Here is an 18,155-nt window from a genome sequence, read left to right as displayed (position 1 = left end):
AACCTTTTCTGCTAATCTTGAGATTGTTCTCATAGATAGTTGCTCTGTAAGTAGTTGTAATTTTCGCATGCCCATGGGAGGAGGTGAGTTTGGGGTCTTTCTACTCTGCCATCTTGATACCCACCTCCTGCTAATGGAATGATTTTAATGTTATATATTCCTTTTGTTTTTGTTTCCTTTTAAATTTAGGTATAGAGTCATTTCTTATGTACTCTGTTCATGAAGGAATCAGGGGAATACCTCTGGAACCAAGTGACAAAATGGATGCCTTGATGCCTATATCAGGAACTTCATTTGCTGTGGGAATAGATTTCCATGCAGGTAAATAGCTTTTATTCATAATTTATGTATAATGCTTTCACTTGATTTATTAAACGTGATGGAAATATAACCTTTCCATCTGTACTCTGATAGTCAAGATAAGGAATAAGAAAGCAAATCAGAAATGAATTTTTAAGCCTAACACAAATTGTTGTAAATATGTTTTGTCTGAAAAAAATGAAGCAGAATTTTTCTAACATATAACATTTGAATTGCAAGTACATTAAAATGCCATGATTGGCATTTGGTTGCTTCATTTTTATTTCTATCTTTTTTTATCTTTCAAATGACACTTTTACGTTAATACAACTATAAATATTAAAAATAAAGCATTTTGATTTATTATTTACTTAAACATAATCTTATTTAAAATATTTTCCAGGATGTGGTTATCTATTCTAATACAGGTAATAGCAAATGAAATCCAAATAATGGAAACAATTATAAATGCTAAACCATTCTATATTACTTTTGAATACAGTAGCTATTATTTCAGAGTCAGATTTTACCTTATCTTCTTGTTTTAGCAAACAGTGAAAGAAAGCAGATTGGACACTATCGTTTTTTTGTGGCTAATACAAATGTGTGATTTGTGGGGAGTTCTCTGGTGGTCTAGTGGTTAGGATTCAGCGCTTTCACTGCCATGGCCCAGGTTCAGTCCTTGGTTGGAGAACTGAGATTCCACAAACTGCACGGAAAGGCTAAAAAAAAAAAGAATTTGTGTGATTGGGAATTGATGGTAGAAACTGTTAAATTTATTGAAGGAAATAAATTTTTGTTCTAATTGCTCAATTCAGATATAGCATAAGCATTGGGTATACTTCTTTCATTAATATTCATATTTATTATTCTACACTTGAAGGATTAAATTCATAAAAACAAATTTCTCCATCTCTCATCCAACTAAATCATATGCTTCCTGAGTTAATGTTTTGGTGTTGAAGATGTACTGCATGTTCCCAGTATATTTTTTATATATGTAAAGACAGTTTTATCAAATGTTAAAAAAATAGTTCTTTGATCTATAATCTTTAAAAAAATCTTTAAGCAGCAGCACATGGGCTTCTGGTAGTAAGCCTATTATTTCCCTCGCCTCTAACAAATTTTGTTCAATCACGTGTTAATGAATTTTTGGCTACAAATTAGTGAATTACTGGGGATTTTTACAAATGGTTCAAAGATGACTTTTCTTAAGAAAATTATTTGCACCGAATATTTGGAATCACAAAGAGGCAAATTTCCTATGTTTTTTAAAATGGCTTTTTCTGAAAGGAAATATAGAACAAATATAACATATTTTATTGAGCATTATGTAAATTTTGCCAAAATCAGTGTGATTTTTGATCAAACAAGGCTCTTTGATCCAACCTCATTTTTTGTGGAAGGCTCACTACCCTACCATGCGTAATCCACCCTGCCTCTTATTCACGTACATGTTATTCTGTAGAATTTTATTATATAGGATTTAATAGGTGCAAAACTAAGAAAAACTTGAACTTCTTGAAAAGGGTGTACTTATATATGTGTATATATTTTTACTAAGCACAAGTCCCTTGTTTTAGCCGGTATCACATAGTTGATTCTTTTAAAGGTTCCATAATGATTTTTGAAAGTATTTGATAAATTTCCAAATACAAATATCAAATAAGCCATTTGGTCAAATGTCCTGATTAGATCATTTGTAAATCTCTTGTTCCTTAAGGGCAAACTGATTATTTGTATGAGTTGAATTCACTCTCCAAGGTTTGTATGTTGGCCCTGAAATGGTTAAGTTTCATATAATGTGCCATGAGAGCAGATAATTATATTTGCAAAGAATAGTACTCTCCCTGTTTCTAAATCCTTAGTAATTACTAATATTTTATAATAAACATATTTTGTATCAAAATAGTTTTTCCATAGAGCAATTACTACTTATTAGTTAAAACTTTGTATTCTTCGTATTATACCTGCCATATTTTAAAATTACATTCCTAGAAAGGAATTATTTTTGGAAAATCAATTTCTTCTAAATGCAAAAGGATATAGGCATATGGAATAGTCATGTGAAATTAGAGTGTTTGAGTCTATTAAAATTCCTACTGCTAATCAGAAAATAGCAAGATAAAATTTGCTTTGAAATCTAAGAGGGCCAGAGACCTAGGGGCCAGTAAAACATACGGTGGGAAGAGACCAGACTTTTGCAACAGACAACTTGGATTCTAAAACCAGTTTAACCACTTACTAGTTCTATGACCTTGGATAAATTACTTAATTTTTCTGAGGCTCAGTTTCCTCACTTTTGGGGATATTTAGATGGATGTCTGTAAATGTTTAGCACAGTGCTTGATATACATGAGTGCTCAGAAAATAGTAACAATACCTAATAATGGAAAGTAATAAATTGTAGAAATTAGCATATGTGATATATATTTACAAACATATTCTGCAAGCTATGTTTAAGCTCCCAGTTAGCAAAGATTTTGTTTTCTGTTCTTTGACTGATAGTATTTTTTCTATTCAGTTATCTGCGTAGAGTATAGTCGTTTCTTAACTTCTTGAGGACAGAAAGAGTACATTAGTAAACGCCTCTATTGAAAATGAACTTACTACTAATGATGATAATGAATAGTCTGTAGAGCAGATATTTAAAGATTAAATAACATCACCAGCTATTTGAAGTCATTAAATGTAAACCTAGGAGGCTAGCAGACAGTAAACCAACTGAAACACTAATGATGATGGTGGTGCTGGCAGTAGTATCAAGAGTTTTCAACCATGTCTCCACGTACATTTGTGCTTCCATCTACTATACAGTCTGATCTTTTAATAATTGCATTTTATGAAAATATGTGAGCATAAGAATGTCAGCAACTTGATTCATAATAGCATTGTAGACAACATACAAGCTCTGTGACTTGGTTGAATGAAGCTGCTTTAGGGAGGAAGAAAGGAAAATAACTGAATTGCTCCAGAGAGATAGAGAAAATTTTTGATACATCACCCCCTATTTTTTTTATCAAGACCTTTATATCCTGATTATAGGTTCTTCCTCTACTAGCTCCCTTTGCAGACATTCTATTTCCTCTTCTTTCATTAACTGCATTCACTTCAGGACATAATCTCTACTTTTAGGATCAATCAAAGGTAAGGATGACAAAATGAAAGAGCACAGTTGCCCCTTATTCTAAACATAATAAGGAAATGGTGTGAAGGAGGATCACTTGTTAAGTATAACTATCATAATTTATGTAGTACCAATTCACTACCACAATTTTCAGGGATAAATATATGCTCAAACCTGTACATTTCACAAGGATTAACATATCTGAATCTTGCTGGGTTTTGGTTGTAATGAATTAAAGTTTTCTGCAGTGAAAGGATTTCTTTCACCAGATGAAGCAATTCTGGATACTATCCACAGAAGAAAGAAGACCCTGTGGCTCTTTTTAAATGTTCAAAGTATTCTTATCACTTCATTGGAAAAGTCCCATTCCACTGGAAAAAAAAATATTAAGCTTTGAAAATCCTGGCCTGCTTGCTGGGTGATATTCCTCCTGATGAATGAATACTGCATTTGATGTTTTAAAAGATATATTTTAGTTAGGGGAAAAGCCTTCAAAATAAAGCTCACTGCTCCAGTTAGTAATGTGATCTCCAGTGAGTAATGCTCTATTCAGTTCCCCCACCCACACCTTGGGGGTATTTATGACTTTTTCACAATAAATAATCACATAATAGGATATTACTTAACTAGAGGAAATTCTACTCAGAGAATGGTGATTGACTGAACTTTTCCAGCTTATATTCTTTTTTCATCTTTTATCTCTTTTGTTCAAATTGGAGTTATCCAACTCAATGTTAACAAATGTTGATTACTATCTACTAGGAGTAGTACATCACAGCTAAGTTGCTATCGGGGACAAAGATAAACTAGGAATAGTTTCTGAGGTAATGCATGAATGGATAATCTATGGGAATCTTTTTTCTTTTTTAAAGAGAGCATCAAAGTACCATTATTTGGATGTCATTGCTTTACACTCACTATGGGGAATATTCTAATGCCTTTTTACAGCATCACACAGTGATCTGGCTATTAAGACAATACAAAAATTGAAGGAACATTTAACATTACACATCTGTTAAAATCCATAGAATGTAAAACACTAAGACTCAACCCTAATGTAAACTATAGATCCTAATATAATCTATGGACATGTCAGTGTAGGTTCATTACTTGTAACAAATGTACCACGCTGGTATGAGATGTTGATAGTGGAGGAGGCTGTGAGTGTAGGAAAGGAAAGGGTATATGGGGACCCCTGCTCAAATTTGCTGTGAATCTAAAACTGCTGTAAAAAATAGTCTATTGAAAAAAAACTGCAACAACCCTGAAGGAGAATATGTGACAAAATACTGTTGCCACATTTACACGGTTGAATATCACCTATTTACATGAAAGATTTTCTCCCCAATAGTTCCACAACATTTGCATATATCTTTGAATTGTTAGAATTAGAAGGAACATTTGACACAATCTAGTGGCATTTCCTCATGTTACAGATAAGGAAACTGGAACCCAGAGAGATCAAGGGCTCTATGGTAATAGAGTGTCCTACTTTTTTTTTTTTTTTTTTTAATTTTTATTTATTTATTTATTTATTTATGGCTGTGTTGGGTCTTCATTTTTGTGCGAGGACTTTCTCTAGTTGTGGCAAGCGGGGGCCACTCTTCATCGCGGTGCGCGGGCGTCTCACTATCGCAGGCTCTCCTGTTGCAGAGCACAGGCTGCAGATGCGCAGGCTCAGTAATTGTGGCTCATGGGCCCAGTCGCTCCGCGGCATGTGGGATCTTCCCAGACCAGGGCTCGAACCCGTGTCCCCTGCATTGGCAGGCAGATTCTCAACCACTGCGCCACCAGGGAAGCCCAAGTGTCCTACTTTTAATTCTTTACACTATGCCATCTTGCCTTTGTAACCACTTAAACATAATTTTATTTAGACCATTGTTGGCATTACTTGATGAAACTACATTGCACTTCTGCAAATTTGTACTGGTAAAAGATCATGCTTTATTTTGATTTATGTACTGAATCATATTACTTTACACCCATCTAATAATTGAAGCAGGTGACACTCAAGTGAGAGTCTCTTTTTTATTATGCCTGGAGGCATAGAAAAGAGCTGTTTACAGTTTTTTTCTAATAACCACTCTGTCACCAACCAAGGCCAAAGAAGAATTATTGAAAGAATTCTTTTTATGTCAGTAACAGCAATAGCTTAAGAAATACAATACTGTTGCTTTGAGACATTTTTTCAATTTTATGGAAACCATTTCCTTGGCTACAAAGTGAATTTTTAGGGCTGGTTCAATTTCTTTCTGTTCTTGTGACAGTGAACGGATACTACTTTGTGTTGTCATTTCAAATTTGTTTCAAGACTATATTTTCAACTCATGAGAACAGTTTGTATGTATTTGTAGATGGTCAAGTCCAGTAAATCTTTCAGGATGTAAAGTATTAACTACTACAAGAAAACAAAAACTTTCCAACATCATGAGGAAACGAATATAACCACGCATAGAATAAGTCATTATAGGTCAAACAAATTATTGGAAATACTTCACATATCCTTTTTGGATAATGTCTGAACTCAAAATATAAAATACAAAGCAAAACAAAGCAAGCTTCTGTTAGGCATCTGGATTCCTCAGTAGGTTACCTGAAACCAAAAGCTCCAGAAGATGCACAGTGATGACCTACTATCATGAAAACTTTGGTCAACTTATTTGGGATATATTATTCTCTCTGTTATTGAAAGAATCATGAAGTCTCTTGAAACTTCTTTCTCAGGCAGTTAGCACTTCTCATGAAAATGAAAGGTCCCAACACCAGCTTTGTACTTATTCACATGAAGTACATCCAGTCTGTTTGGGCAACTTTCTTTTTCCCTCTCCTGAGTCACTCTATTCTGCTGTATTTCTTTCTAGCTGCTCAGGATTTTCAGCTCAGGAATCTCTTATACATTTATATCTGATACTCTGATGTCTTTCTCTACTCTTCTCCTTATCAAAATTGAGTTACCTAGAACCCTATTCTCAAAAGGCCTGGTTACACTTATTCATAGTAAATTATTAAGTGCTGCTAAGAGGGCTTCCGTGGTGGCGCAGTGGTTGAGAATCCGCCTGCCAATGCAGGGGACACGGGTTCGAGCCCTGGTCCGGGAAGATCCCACATGCCGCGGAGCAACTGGGCCCGTGAGCCACGATTACTGAGCCTGCGCGTCTGGAGCGTGTGCTCCGCAACAAGAGAGACCGCGACAGTGAGAGGCCCGCGCACCGCGATGAAGAGTGGCCCCCGCTTGCCGCAACTAGAGAAAGCCCTCGCACAGAAACGAAGACCCAACACAGCCAAAAATAAATAAATAAATAAATAATTTTAAAAAAAAAGAGCTGCTAAGAGATTGACAAGTTATCTTACTAGTATGTTTGAATGAAGCACAGTATCTCAACCCAACACTGTAAATCCAACTAAAGCACCATTAAAGACATGTGAAGAAAATATTTTTATGGATAGGTCAATCTTTTGGATGTTTTTCAAATTATTTCATACTCTATTAGACAATAGATTGGTATCTATTTGTGGAAACTGGATATGCAAATGATAATGTGGAGGTCTCCTTTAGCTTAGGTACATTGATACCATTAATATTGTAAAGTGTAACTTTAACCTTGAAAAAGTGTATTTCCCCTATTTTAAGAAAACCAAGGGCATACTAATTTATTTTTCTTTCTGATACCCTTTCTTTTGGAAAAGAAGTAAAAAGCTATGATTCAACTTCTGAGATTGTTGGCCATTAGTTTTTTATCAAATAGACAATTTTCTAGTTAAAAGAGGAAAAGAAAAGTCATCTAATTGATTTTTGGACTGGTCATAAGGAATGGATCGATCTTTCTTTTTATCATTTGGTTTCATTCTTAGCCAGAGGCCATAAGTAGTAAGTGAATCCTTTGGGGGATTTGAAAAGAAAAAAGAACTAATTATTTCTATAAATTTCTTATTACTTTTAGAACAGAGACTTGGCTAAAGTAGAAAGCCTAGAAATGGAACTGATCACCCACGAGTGGGTTAGGAAGAGGAGGTTTGGAAGAGGAAGAAATTAAAATAGCATCACAAAAACCCTTAATATTTATTAAGCACTTACTACATTACAGGAATAATATTTGGAAACTTTTATATATTTATGCAGTTTAAATCATCAGAATAATCTGTTGAAGAAGATAGTATTTTTAACAATGAAGAAACTGGATTTTGGGATGAGATATGCATGCAGAGGACAGTTGGTTACTTTGGGATGCTCAAATTCTGCATTAAAGATTTGCATTTGGATTTTTGCCCTTGCAATTTACAAAAGCCATGAATTGAATAACCAATAGTGGAGTAATCAACATCAGATCCTTGATAATTTCATAGTGAGAATTTTAATTCTATTGTACTTATGATTGGGAAAGATAATTAATAGGCAATACCAGCGCCCAGCGTTTGGGGGAATGATGATAATATGGTCAACAATTGTAGAATTGCCCCTGCTAAACTTAGGGGCAGAAGATTAATGGTACAGCCTCATCTGAGAGAGAGTAATGATAATGATAATCATCATCATCAAGAGGAGAATGAGAAGAAAGAGGAAATCATTTATCTCACTATGTTTATATTATTTAACTATTGCTGTATAACAAATTACCAAAACTTAGCCACTTAAAGCAATATTATCTTATAGCGTCTATGAGTTCCCTTAGGTCTCTCATGAGGCTGCCTTCAAGGTATTGGCCAGATATGTGGTCTCATCATAAGGCTCAACTAGGGAGGATCTGCTTCCAAATTATCCATGTGGCTGATGGCAGGAATTATTTTCTTTTGTGTGTTTGACTGAGAGTCACAGCTCCTCACTGACTATTTATTTTAGTTTCTTGTCATGAGGTCCTCTCCCCAGGGCATTTAGAGCTAATGAAAAAAGAGTGAGAAAGGGCACACAGGAACTGGAAGCCAGACCTTTTATAACCCAGTCTTAGAAGTGATATCTCATCATTTTAGTATATTCTGTTTATTAGAAGCTAGTTAGTAGGTCTAGCCCACACTCAAAGGAAGGGATTAGAGGAGGGAATGAATACCAGCTGGTGCGGAACATTGGTGGCCATATTAGAGGCTGCTTATCACAATATTATAGATTTTTATTGATATTATCCCTATACAGTGGTGTCTAAGAGGTGAATTTTGATTGTCAGTTTGAATTATTAATGATACTCCTATATGGACAGCTTCTGTATTCTGGTTTAAACCAAGTGAGGATGAATTAATGTAAAGAACCAGGATCATGGTCTTGAATCCGTTTTTAACTCTAATTAATAGTAAGCCTTGGATACCTGGAGAAGTGCTCCAGGTAGAGAAAAATAATAAAGCCAAAATACTGTCAAATGCTTTACAGATGGAGTGGGACAAAGCTGGGGTTTGAACTTATACATACATATATACATATACACACACATGTATGTGTGTGTGTGTGTGTGTATATATGTGTATATATATATATGTGTGTGTGTGTGTATATATATATATATATATATATACACACACACACACACACACACACACACACACACACACACACACATACATATTTCCCAAACCCTAGTTTTCTTTACACTACCATGCTAGGGTAAGATGAAAGTGAGGAAAGAGTCCAGAAGTATCCAAGAATGAATGAGTATTCAACAACAACAACAAATGTGTTATATAAGGCAAAGGCTCAGAGATATTGGACCATTCAGTGCATGGGGTTCAGAAAGTCAGGCTGGGGACAGGGAATAGTTGGTGGTCCTAGTACTAAGTAACTTAGTAGTTCTATGGCAGTGGTTCTCAACTGGGGATGATTATGCGCCCCAGATTACATCTGGCAATATCTGGAAACATTTTTCATTGTCATGACTGAAAGGGTGCTACTGGCGTCTACTGGGTAAGGCCAGGGATGCTGCTAAACAATGCACAAGACAGATTACCACAACAAAGAATTATTCAGTCCCAAATGCTAATAGTGCCAAGGTAGAAAAATCTAACACGTATTTTCAATGATTTTGAAATGCACCTCTAGTTTAGTGACACTATCCTTGAAAGTAGCAGACCCAATGTCTTTTTCATTAGGGTACTATTTGTTATCCTGGTCATCTCATTCATTAGTACCTGGCTTTTAATATCATGAACTTGCCAAATTTGCTTTTGACCAGGATTCCAGAAAAATTCTCCAACAAAAGCCAGCAACTCTCTCAAATCGACCTTTACAGTTTTTGACCAGTGTGTGGAGAAGTCTTCATGTAATATTAACTTACACTAAATCTTCTACTGACAGTTGTTTGGCACCAAAGCTTTATAAGAAAACCTCTTCCAAAAAATTGCTTAAAGCTGTCTAGGATTGCCTGGGGGATATAGAGGTAACACCAACAGAATTATGAGCGCAGTTACTTTCTTCTTGGCACCAATGCAGGCTGTGTGTTGACTGATGTCAACTATGCTTAGAATGAGTTCTGTTGCATCCAGTGTTCCTGTCTAGAGTTTTGTGTCCAGGAAGGGAGCTCCAAAATACTTGGCAACAGTTGACAGTTCTTTAAGCTCACCCACCGTGGTGCACAGAGCAACTATGCAAATCTTCCAAGGACAGCACATTATCTCCCTTTGTTTGCTATGGGTAAAGCATTCTGTCAGTGTGTTCATTTAGGACTACGTTGGGAAAAAAAAATCCTGATTTCATTAGTCTAGAATTTTATTTGTTTTATTTATTTATTATTTAATTTTACTGAAGACGGAAGGAGAGGCGTTAGATGTAAATTAAGTAGAAAAAAACTCAGATGGAACCAGAAATGGAACTTGATTGTCAGTATATTAAATACTAGAATAGATTACTTACTGGTTATAAATCTCTGGCTCTGGAGTATTTTAAAGAGTTAAAACAGACAAACCACCTCTTCTGAATCATGATTTCTCTGGGTCTCTTCCAGCTTTTTGACTATTCAACTCCCACTATTAACAGCTTCAACAGTAACAACCTGTAGGCTATTTTATAAAACCATCTATTTTCTTAGTCAACAGTCGTTAAAACCCATATGAACAGAATCAGAATTAGGTTTGCATAGTTTGAGTACAGAAAGTAGACTATTGTGAATCTATCCTTTTCTTCAGGGGAAAAACAAATGTTCACAGGACAGATTCTATTTATGTTGCTGCTTTCCTTACAAATTAAATATTAAGATACTAAAAAGAATTGATGATTCCACAGTAATCCAAGGTTCTAATTATATATGAAAAGCTATTTTCTAAATCCTGGATAAGAGGATTCAAAATTTTTATTTTGTTACTTATGAGACATTATTCTGGTTAGAAGGAAAAAGAGCTAAGATTTATTGGTGACTCTTATTAATACCCTTACTTAAAATGTGATGATAGCATTATGGTTGTTTCCATTTAATGTTTTCCATTAATACTATTTTAGTGATAAAGCAAGTGATATTTTTGAGCTTGGCTCAGATTTGAATTTATAGATACAATAAAGGATTACAATGAGTATATTTGTATACTATTTGCAATGTTCATGTGAAACCCTATTAACTCAAAATAATGATGATTAAATTAAAAAGTAGACATCTGTCAGCTCAATCATCATTAAACATTATTAAAATAAGCTTGTAGAGTAATAGTCATTAGTTCAGCAATCATTTATTGATGGCATATCTCAATTTTTTTTTCAATTTTTAAATAAATAACTTTTTATTGATTAAAAATTCTTTCTTAGAATTGTACATAATGGGAAATTTGGAAAATTAGGAAACATGAAACAAAGTTGAAGTAAAAAATTACCAGTACTATTACTACACCAACAGCAATTATTAACATTTTGGAATATTAATATTCATGCTGTGTTTTTAAAATACAAATAATCTTGCTATTGATAAAATTTTGTCCTAATCTTTTTCTAACTATTTTAACATGAACACTTTGCTATGTTGTGATTAACAATCTGTAAACACTATTTTTAATAGGGGTACATTATTTATCATGTGGATTACCATGATATTTTGACCTTTCCAATATTTTTGGACATTTTTATTGTTTCCAAATTTTGGCTGTAAATCTTTTCAAACATTTGTGATAATTCCTCAAAATACAATTGCCTTTTTTTTTTTTTTTTATAACTAGCAACTTTTTTGAGATATAATTCACATACCATAGAATTAATATATTCACAGAGGGTATATTCACAGAGTTGTGCAACCATCACCACTATCTAATTTTAGAACATTTTCATCACTCTAAAGGGAAGCTCCATACCCATTAGTAATTCTCATGTTTCTCCTAACTTCCTAGCACTAAGACAACCACTAATCTACTTTCTTTCTCTATAGATTTGCCTATTCCTAACATTACAGGTAAATGGAATCGTCTGGTAAACGGTCCTTTGTGATGGACTTCTTTCACTTAGCATAAAGTTCATCCATGTTGTAGCTTCAGTACTTAATTATTTTTTTGCCAAATAATATTATATTATATGGATATATGACATTTTATTTATCCATTCACTAGTCGATTGACATTTGAGTTGTTTCCACTTTTTTGACTATTAGAAATAAAGCTGCCAGGAACATTCATATACACATTTTAGTGTGGATATTTGTTCTTTATTTCCCTAAGATGTATACCTAGATATGAGCATGATAGGTCATATGGTAACTCTATGTTTAACCTTTTGGGGAAGTATCAGACTCTTTTCCAAACTGGTTGAAACATTTTGCATTCCCACAGCAGCGTGTGAGGTGTTGAATTTTTCCACATCCTCACCAAGAATTGTTATTATCTTTTTTTTTTAATAGCAATTCCAATGGGAATTAAATGATACCTTATTGTGGCTTTGATTTGCATTTCCCTTATGCCTAATGATTTTGAGCATTGTTTGATGTGCTTATTTGTCATTTGTATATATTGAGAAGGAAATGTCTATTCAGATTCTTTGCCCAATTTTTTAATCTTTTTTTTTTTAATGTTGAACTCCTAGAGTTCTTTATTTATTCTAGATAAAATCCCTTATAAAGTATGTGATTTGCAAAAGTTTTCTCCCATTCTTTTCTTGTCTTTTCCCTTTTGATGTAGTGTGAAACACAAAAGTTTAAATTTTAATGAAGTCCAATTTATTCATTTTTAAAATTTTGTTGCTTGTGCCTTTGGTGTCCTATCTAAGAAACCATTACTTAATCCAAGGGTGCTATGATTTAATGCTATGTTTCCTTTTAAGTGTTATGTTTTAGCTTTTATATTTAGGTCAATCCATTTTGACCTAATTTTCATATATAGATGTGAATATCTATGTGGACTTGCATGTGGATATCCAGTTATCCCAGCACCATTTTTTGAAAAGGCTATTCTTTCCACTATTGAATTGTATTGACAACTTGTTGAAAATCAATTGGCTGTAAATGTGAGGGTTTATTTCTGGACTTTAAATTCAATTCCACTGACCTATAGATCTATCTTTATGAGCACCTATTGTCTTGATTACTGTAGCTTTGTAGTAGATTTTGAAATTTGAAGTGTGAGTCCTTCAACTTTGTTCTTCTTTTTCAAGATTGTTTTGTCTATTCTTGGTCTCTTGCATTGCCATGTAACTTTCAGGCATGGAACCTGGACCTAATGCGGACATGTTTTAGGATTGGCTTGTCAATTTTGGCAAATAAACCAATTGAGATTTCAACAGGGATTGTGATGAATCTATAGAAAAAAATTGGGGAGTATTGTGATCTTCCAGTACAGTAACATGTTATATCTTCCTATGTACTTGGTTCTTCTTTAATTTCTTTCAAAAATGATTTGCAGTTTTCAGTGTATAAGTTTTATACCTCTTTTGTTAACTTTATTCCTATTTTTGAATGCTACTGAAAGCATTAAGTAGCTACTTAATTTTATTTTTTGGATTATTCACTGTAAGTGTATAGAAGTACAGTTGATTTTTATATATTGACCCCATATCCTGCAACCTTACTGAACTCTTTTATTAGTTGGAATAGGTTTTTGTAGTGGATTCCTTAGTATTTGCTATATACAAGATCATGCCATCTGCAAATAGAGTGAGCATACTTCTTTGTTTTAAATCTGGATGCCTTTTACTTCAACTTCTATTGTTTCTTCTTTCTATCTTTTTTTTCCCCTCTCCTCTTCCTCTTCCTTCTCCTCTTTCTTCTTTTTTTGCCTAATTTCCCTGACTAAAATCTGTAGTATGCAGACATTCTTGTCTTGTTCTTGATGTTAAGGGGAAACCTCCAATATTTATATATTAACTAACTATGTGATGTGAGCTGTTTTTCTATTAGTAGTATTTTGTAGATGCTCTTTATCAGATTGAAGAAGATCTCTCTATTCCTATTTCATTGAATATTTTTATCATAAAGGAGTGCTGAATTTGGTTGAATGCTTTTTCTATCTATTGAGACGATCATGTAGCTTTTGTTATTTGTTCTGATGGTATGATGTACTACATTAATATATTTCCAGATGTTAAAGCTTTGATGTCTCTTTCCATGTTTTTGTCTGGGTAGCTAGTTGGCCTACAGCTTAGCTTGTTGTTTTCACATGGTAAAACCTCCTCTTAGTTACTTACAACAAAAATCTTCATTGTTTTGGATAGCACGCTTAGAGTTGAACTTTTCCACACTCTGTTTCAAATAAAGTCAGTTGCTTTGGGGAGAGTCTTGGAGTTCTCTATTCTTATGGACTGCTTCTCATTCTGAGTAAAATCCATGAGTCACTGATCCTGGCATTAGACAGGATGATAGCCTCTGGCTTGTCTCTCTTGGCATGGAACTCTGCTCCAGCAACAAGGGGAAGTAGGGCAATCAAGATCCTAGTGTTCACAGCCTTCCTCTCCTGAGGCAGAACTTTCCCTCTGCAGTTGGGGGCTGGGTCAGGCAGGGAGCCCCTGAGCTTTCACTGCATTCACCAGGAGTTTAGTGTCTGCAACTTGGATTTGGAGGGCATGAGAAATGCTGGTGTCCTGCCTTGTCTGGGAAGACTCCTTATTAGGAGCCAAGGAGAAAGAGAACCCCATCTTCTTACACATGTCTGCCCATAGTAGAGCTTCCATCCAGCTGAATTGATACAGTGAAGGGGGGGACTGTTCTTACCAAGATTTGGTAAATTTTCTTGAATAATTTTTTTCTTCATTTACCACATACCCTTTGGTCAATTTGAGAGATTTTAAACTTTTTTTAAAATAATTTTTACCATTTTTGCTTGTTTCCCTGGAGATTGGACCCACTATGGTCCTCATGCCAGCATTCTGAAAGTAGAATTCTTGACGTTTAATATTCAAGTATGTATGAATAGGTGACATTGTCTGAACTCTGTCTGACAAAGTGTTTCCGTAAATTTGTGCAAGAAATATGAGAACAAGTGGCTAAATCTTAATTTAAATAATTAATTTTTTTAGAGACTGATGTCTTTACTGAAGTGAGACAAGATTTTGAAGTAGACTTTACTACAGTCATTAAATGAGTGCACAAAGATTATATAGTTGTTTAGCTACAGAAAAAAAAAATAATAGAGTTAGCTGAAAATTAAACATAAATTTTTTTTACACTTTTAAAATTTTATCTAAAACAGAAAAATGTTTCTGTGAATACGTTATTCCAAAACTATAGCTAAAAAATGATTTGAGGTATACATGACATTTTAGAAAAGGCAAAACTATGAAGACAGTGAAGGTATCAGTGATTGGGAGTGGGGAGAGGTGGAGGGAGGGATGAGTAGGCGGAACATAGAGAATTTTCAGGGTAGTGAAACTATTCTGTATAATACAGTGATGGTGGCGTGTCATTATACATTTGTCAAACCCATAGAATATACAATACTAACAGTGATTCCTAATATAAACTATGAACTTTGGGTTATAATGATGTGTCAATGGAGGCTCCCTAATTGTAATAAATGTACCACTCTAGTGTGGGATTTTGATTGTGGGAGAGGCTGTGCGTATGTGGAGACAGGTGATGTATGGGAAATCTCTGAACCTTCCACTCAATTTTACTGTGAACCTAAAATTGCTCTAAAAAAATAGTCTAATAAAAAAAAGATTTGATATTCTTTTATAACATACAATTATTCTGGAACAAATAAATAATGCATGTATAAATAAACATCACCCTTTATAGAATAAATACTAAAACATGGCATTTTAATGTTATTTTTTATAATTAGATTTAGTAGAGTCCTATTCATTCAGTGACTGTTTAGTGTTCTTGATTATAGAACACTTGTCTATTCAGATTAAGAGATGCTAACTGTAACAAAGCACTCCTTCTGCTACTGTTGCTACTGTATATATCTCTTATATGAGCATTAGTTTATCCTGTTGTATTTTGTAATGATTTTCCTGAGACCCAGTGGTGGCAGCAGCTTTAATGTTAGAAATATTCCAAAAAGGAAAATGAATCTCAGGGACAAGAGCAAAGGCAGCATAGTTTAAACATATTTCTCCAAGTAGAAAATCTCTTTTCCATTGACAAATTTGGAAAATCAAAGTTTGATTTTATTAAGGGAAATGTTGTCTCCTCAAAATGGAATTTAACTATCATTCAGGTGTATATGGCAAGTATGTCAGGGGAAACTTGAAACCATGAGATCATGGCTCAGTTTCTTGGCATGAATTATACTTGAAGATTTTCTGGGGGAAAAGTAGTTCTTAAGATATTATTTTTGTATTTACATCAACTGAGATATCAAGGAATGGAATATACATTTTGCATGGAATTTGAAGCTAAAATTATATTTCAAAATACACCGAAAATCAATGTGGAAAAATTGAGAATTGTGGTCATCATCAAAAGGATTTTTGAACACTTATTCATTTAACTTTAAAAACCAAGTTTCACTGATGTTGCTGTAGTCTACTTCTGTTTCCAGATATTTATTTTATGGAGATTTCACTTTCACATAATATATGCCTAAAAAGTTATAACTGTGTAGGCAAATGTTAGTTCTTTTTGGTTTTCATTGTTGTTATTTTTTTACGTTCAGGTCACAGATGGGCGTGTGAGATGGTTCCTGTTTACTGGGAAACTATGCCCCATCCATAAGAGACATTTCAGGATACCCAAGAACTGCTTTTTTAAGGTTACTTAGATATTAAAGGTCTTTGCACATTTACAGTCACACTTTAGGGATGATTGAGAAATTCAATCTGGAAATTCCTTTTGTGTTGTGTCATTTTCCTTTTGTATGAAATAATACAGTCCCATAACGTGCAGATTTCAAAGACAGGCCCATATCACAATACCTATAAATTACAAGGCTGGGATTGGTAAATGATATGACCTTGCAAGCTTTAACATTTTTGTTTTGTTTTGTTTAGATTTTTTTTAATGTGGACATTGGTAAAGTCTTTATTGAATTTGTTACAATATTGCTTCTTTTTTTTATGTTTTGATGTTTTGGCCACAAGGCATGTGGGAACTTAGCTCCCTGACCAGGGATTGGACCGGCACCCCCTGCATTGGAAGGTGAAGTCTTAACCGCTGGACAGGCAGGGAAGTCCCCAATTTTAGCCTTTTAGGATTTAAATTTTTCAACTGGTAAAATGCAGATAAGTCTATGGCAAGAAATAAGGAACAGCTGGTGTCCATGCTTTGTTTAATAAACTTTCCCATACTATAAAGCCATCTATTTACTGAAAGCAGTCATAAAACATTTTGCATATATAAATTGTAGTTTGTGATACAGAATAATAATATCAAAATAACTCATTATGCATTAAAACAAATATAAAACTTGAAATCAGAATGGACTGGTTGATATTTTATACATCTGTTTATAGGTAGATTCCTTCCATTTGTCCTTAGTGGATTCTCCATGCTTTGTTTCACTGTACTCACGTAACTGATCTATGTAATCTGCTAGATTTCCAGGCAGGCTAATTTTTGTTGTTAAAGACAGTTTCCCACTGGTAACATTGATTCTTACACTCTAGTCAGTATCAGATGGAACGTACAGTATCAGGATGGATGTACAAAAGAGCATTATACTATTATGACTCTAAATTTTATATGGATTCCTAATGTACTGAAATACATATAGATAAATACTCCTAGGACTTTTTTTTTTTTAATCTTAGCAACAGTAATGTGTTGACAACTCTTGATATCACATCAGGTGTTCAAAATTTAAATGAGCCATGATGATAATTATGTTGTTAAACAGAAAGATTAAATGGCATGGAACAATCAACTTGCCCTATGTCCTGGAAATTGCATCCTATAAAAATAGTCCTGCATTTGCAATTACACATAATCCATAACACTGAAAAATGTGGTAATTTGCTGATTTAGATGCCTTACACCCTTCCAGAATTACTTACTCTCTGAAGTTCTCCTCCATCCCAATGGGTTAACATTATGCCAGCTGTCTCAGATCACTTTCAAGGATTCCTGTTTCCATTTAATCAGCAATTTACAAGACTTTCCAAGATAAGAGACTTTAGAGATTATCTAATCCAACCTGATTGTTTTTCATATAAGACAAAGGATTTGTTCCAAAATGGCCATCATGCTGACTAACTTCATGGAAACAGAGATGTACTAAGACGTACTAAGGAACTCTGTGACAGCTCTAGCTGCTTGAGTTTTCCCATGTACATGAATGAGCGAGCTTTCACATGATTACATTCCCTAGCATTCTGCTCACCCCAGCTGATGTCAAGCAGAGCAGAGACATCAGAGCAGGAAAAACTGCCCCTGCTGAGCCCTGCCCCTATTGCAGGTTCATAAGCAAT

The 18,155-nt window shown here is 34.2% G+C and overlaps 1 protein-coding gene across 1 annotated transcript in view; it reads left to right on the top strand.

Moving 5' to 3' along the window:
* Window positions 1–18,155, top strand: part of LRP1B (LDL receptor related protein 1B) — a 1,532,882-nt gene that overhangs the window by 970,184 nt on the left and 544,543 nt on the right. Inside the window, exon 34 of the mRNA XM_059927092.1 lies at window positions 190–321. Coding sequence (XP_059783075.1) covers window positions 190–321 — 132 coding nt within the window. The remainder of the gene's footprint in view (window positions 1–189; window positions 322–18,155) is intronic.

Source organism: Balaenoptera ricei, chromosome 7 (genome assembly GCF_028023285.1).
Source record: "Balaenoptera ricei isolate mBalRic1 chromosome 7, mBalRic1.hap2, whole genome shotgun sequence".
Lineage (NCBI taxonomy): Eukaryota > Metazoa > Chordata > Mammalia > Artiodactyla > Balaenopteridae > Balaenoptera > Balaenoptera ricei.
This window is presented reverse-complemented; position numbering and strand designations above follow the sequence as displayed.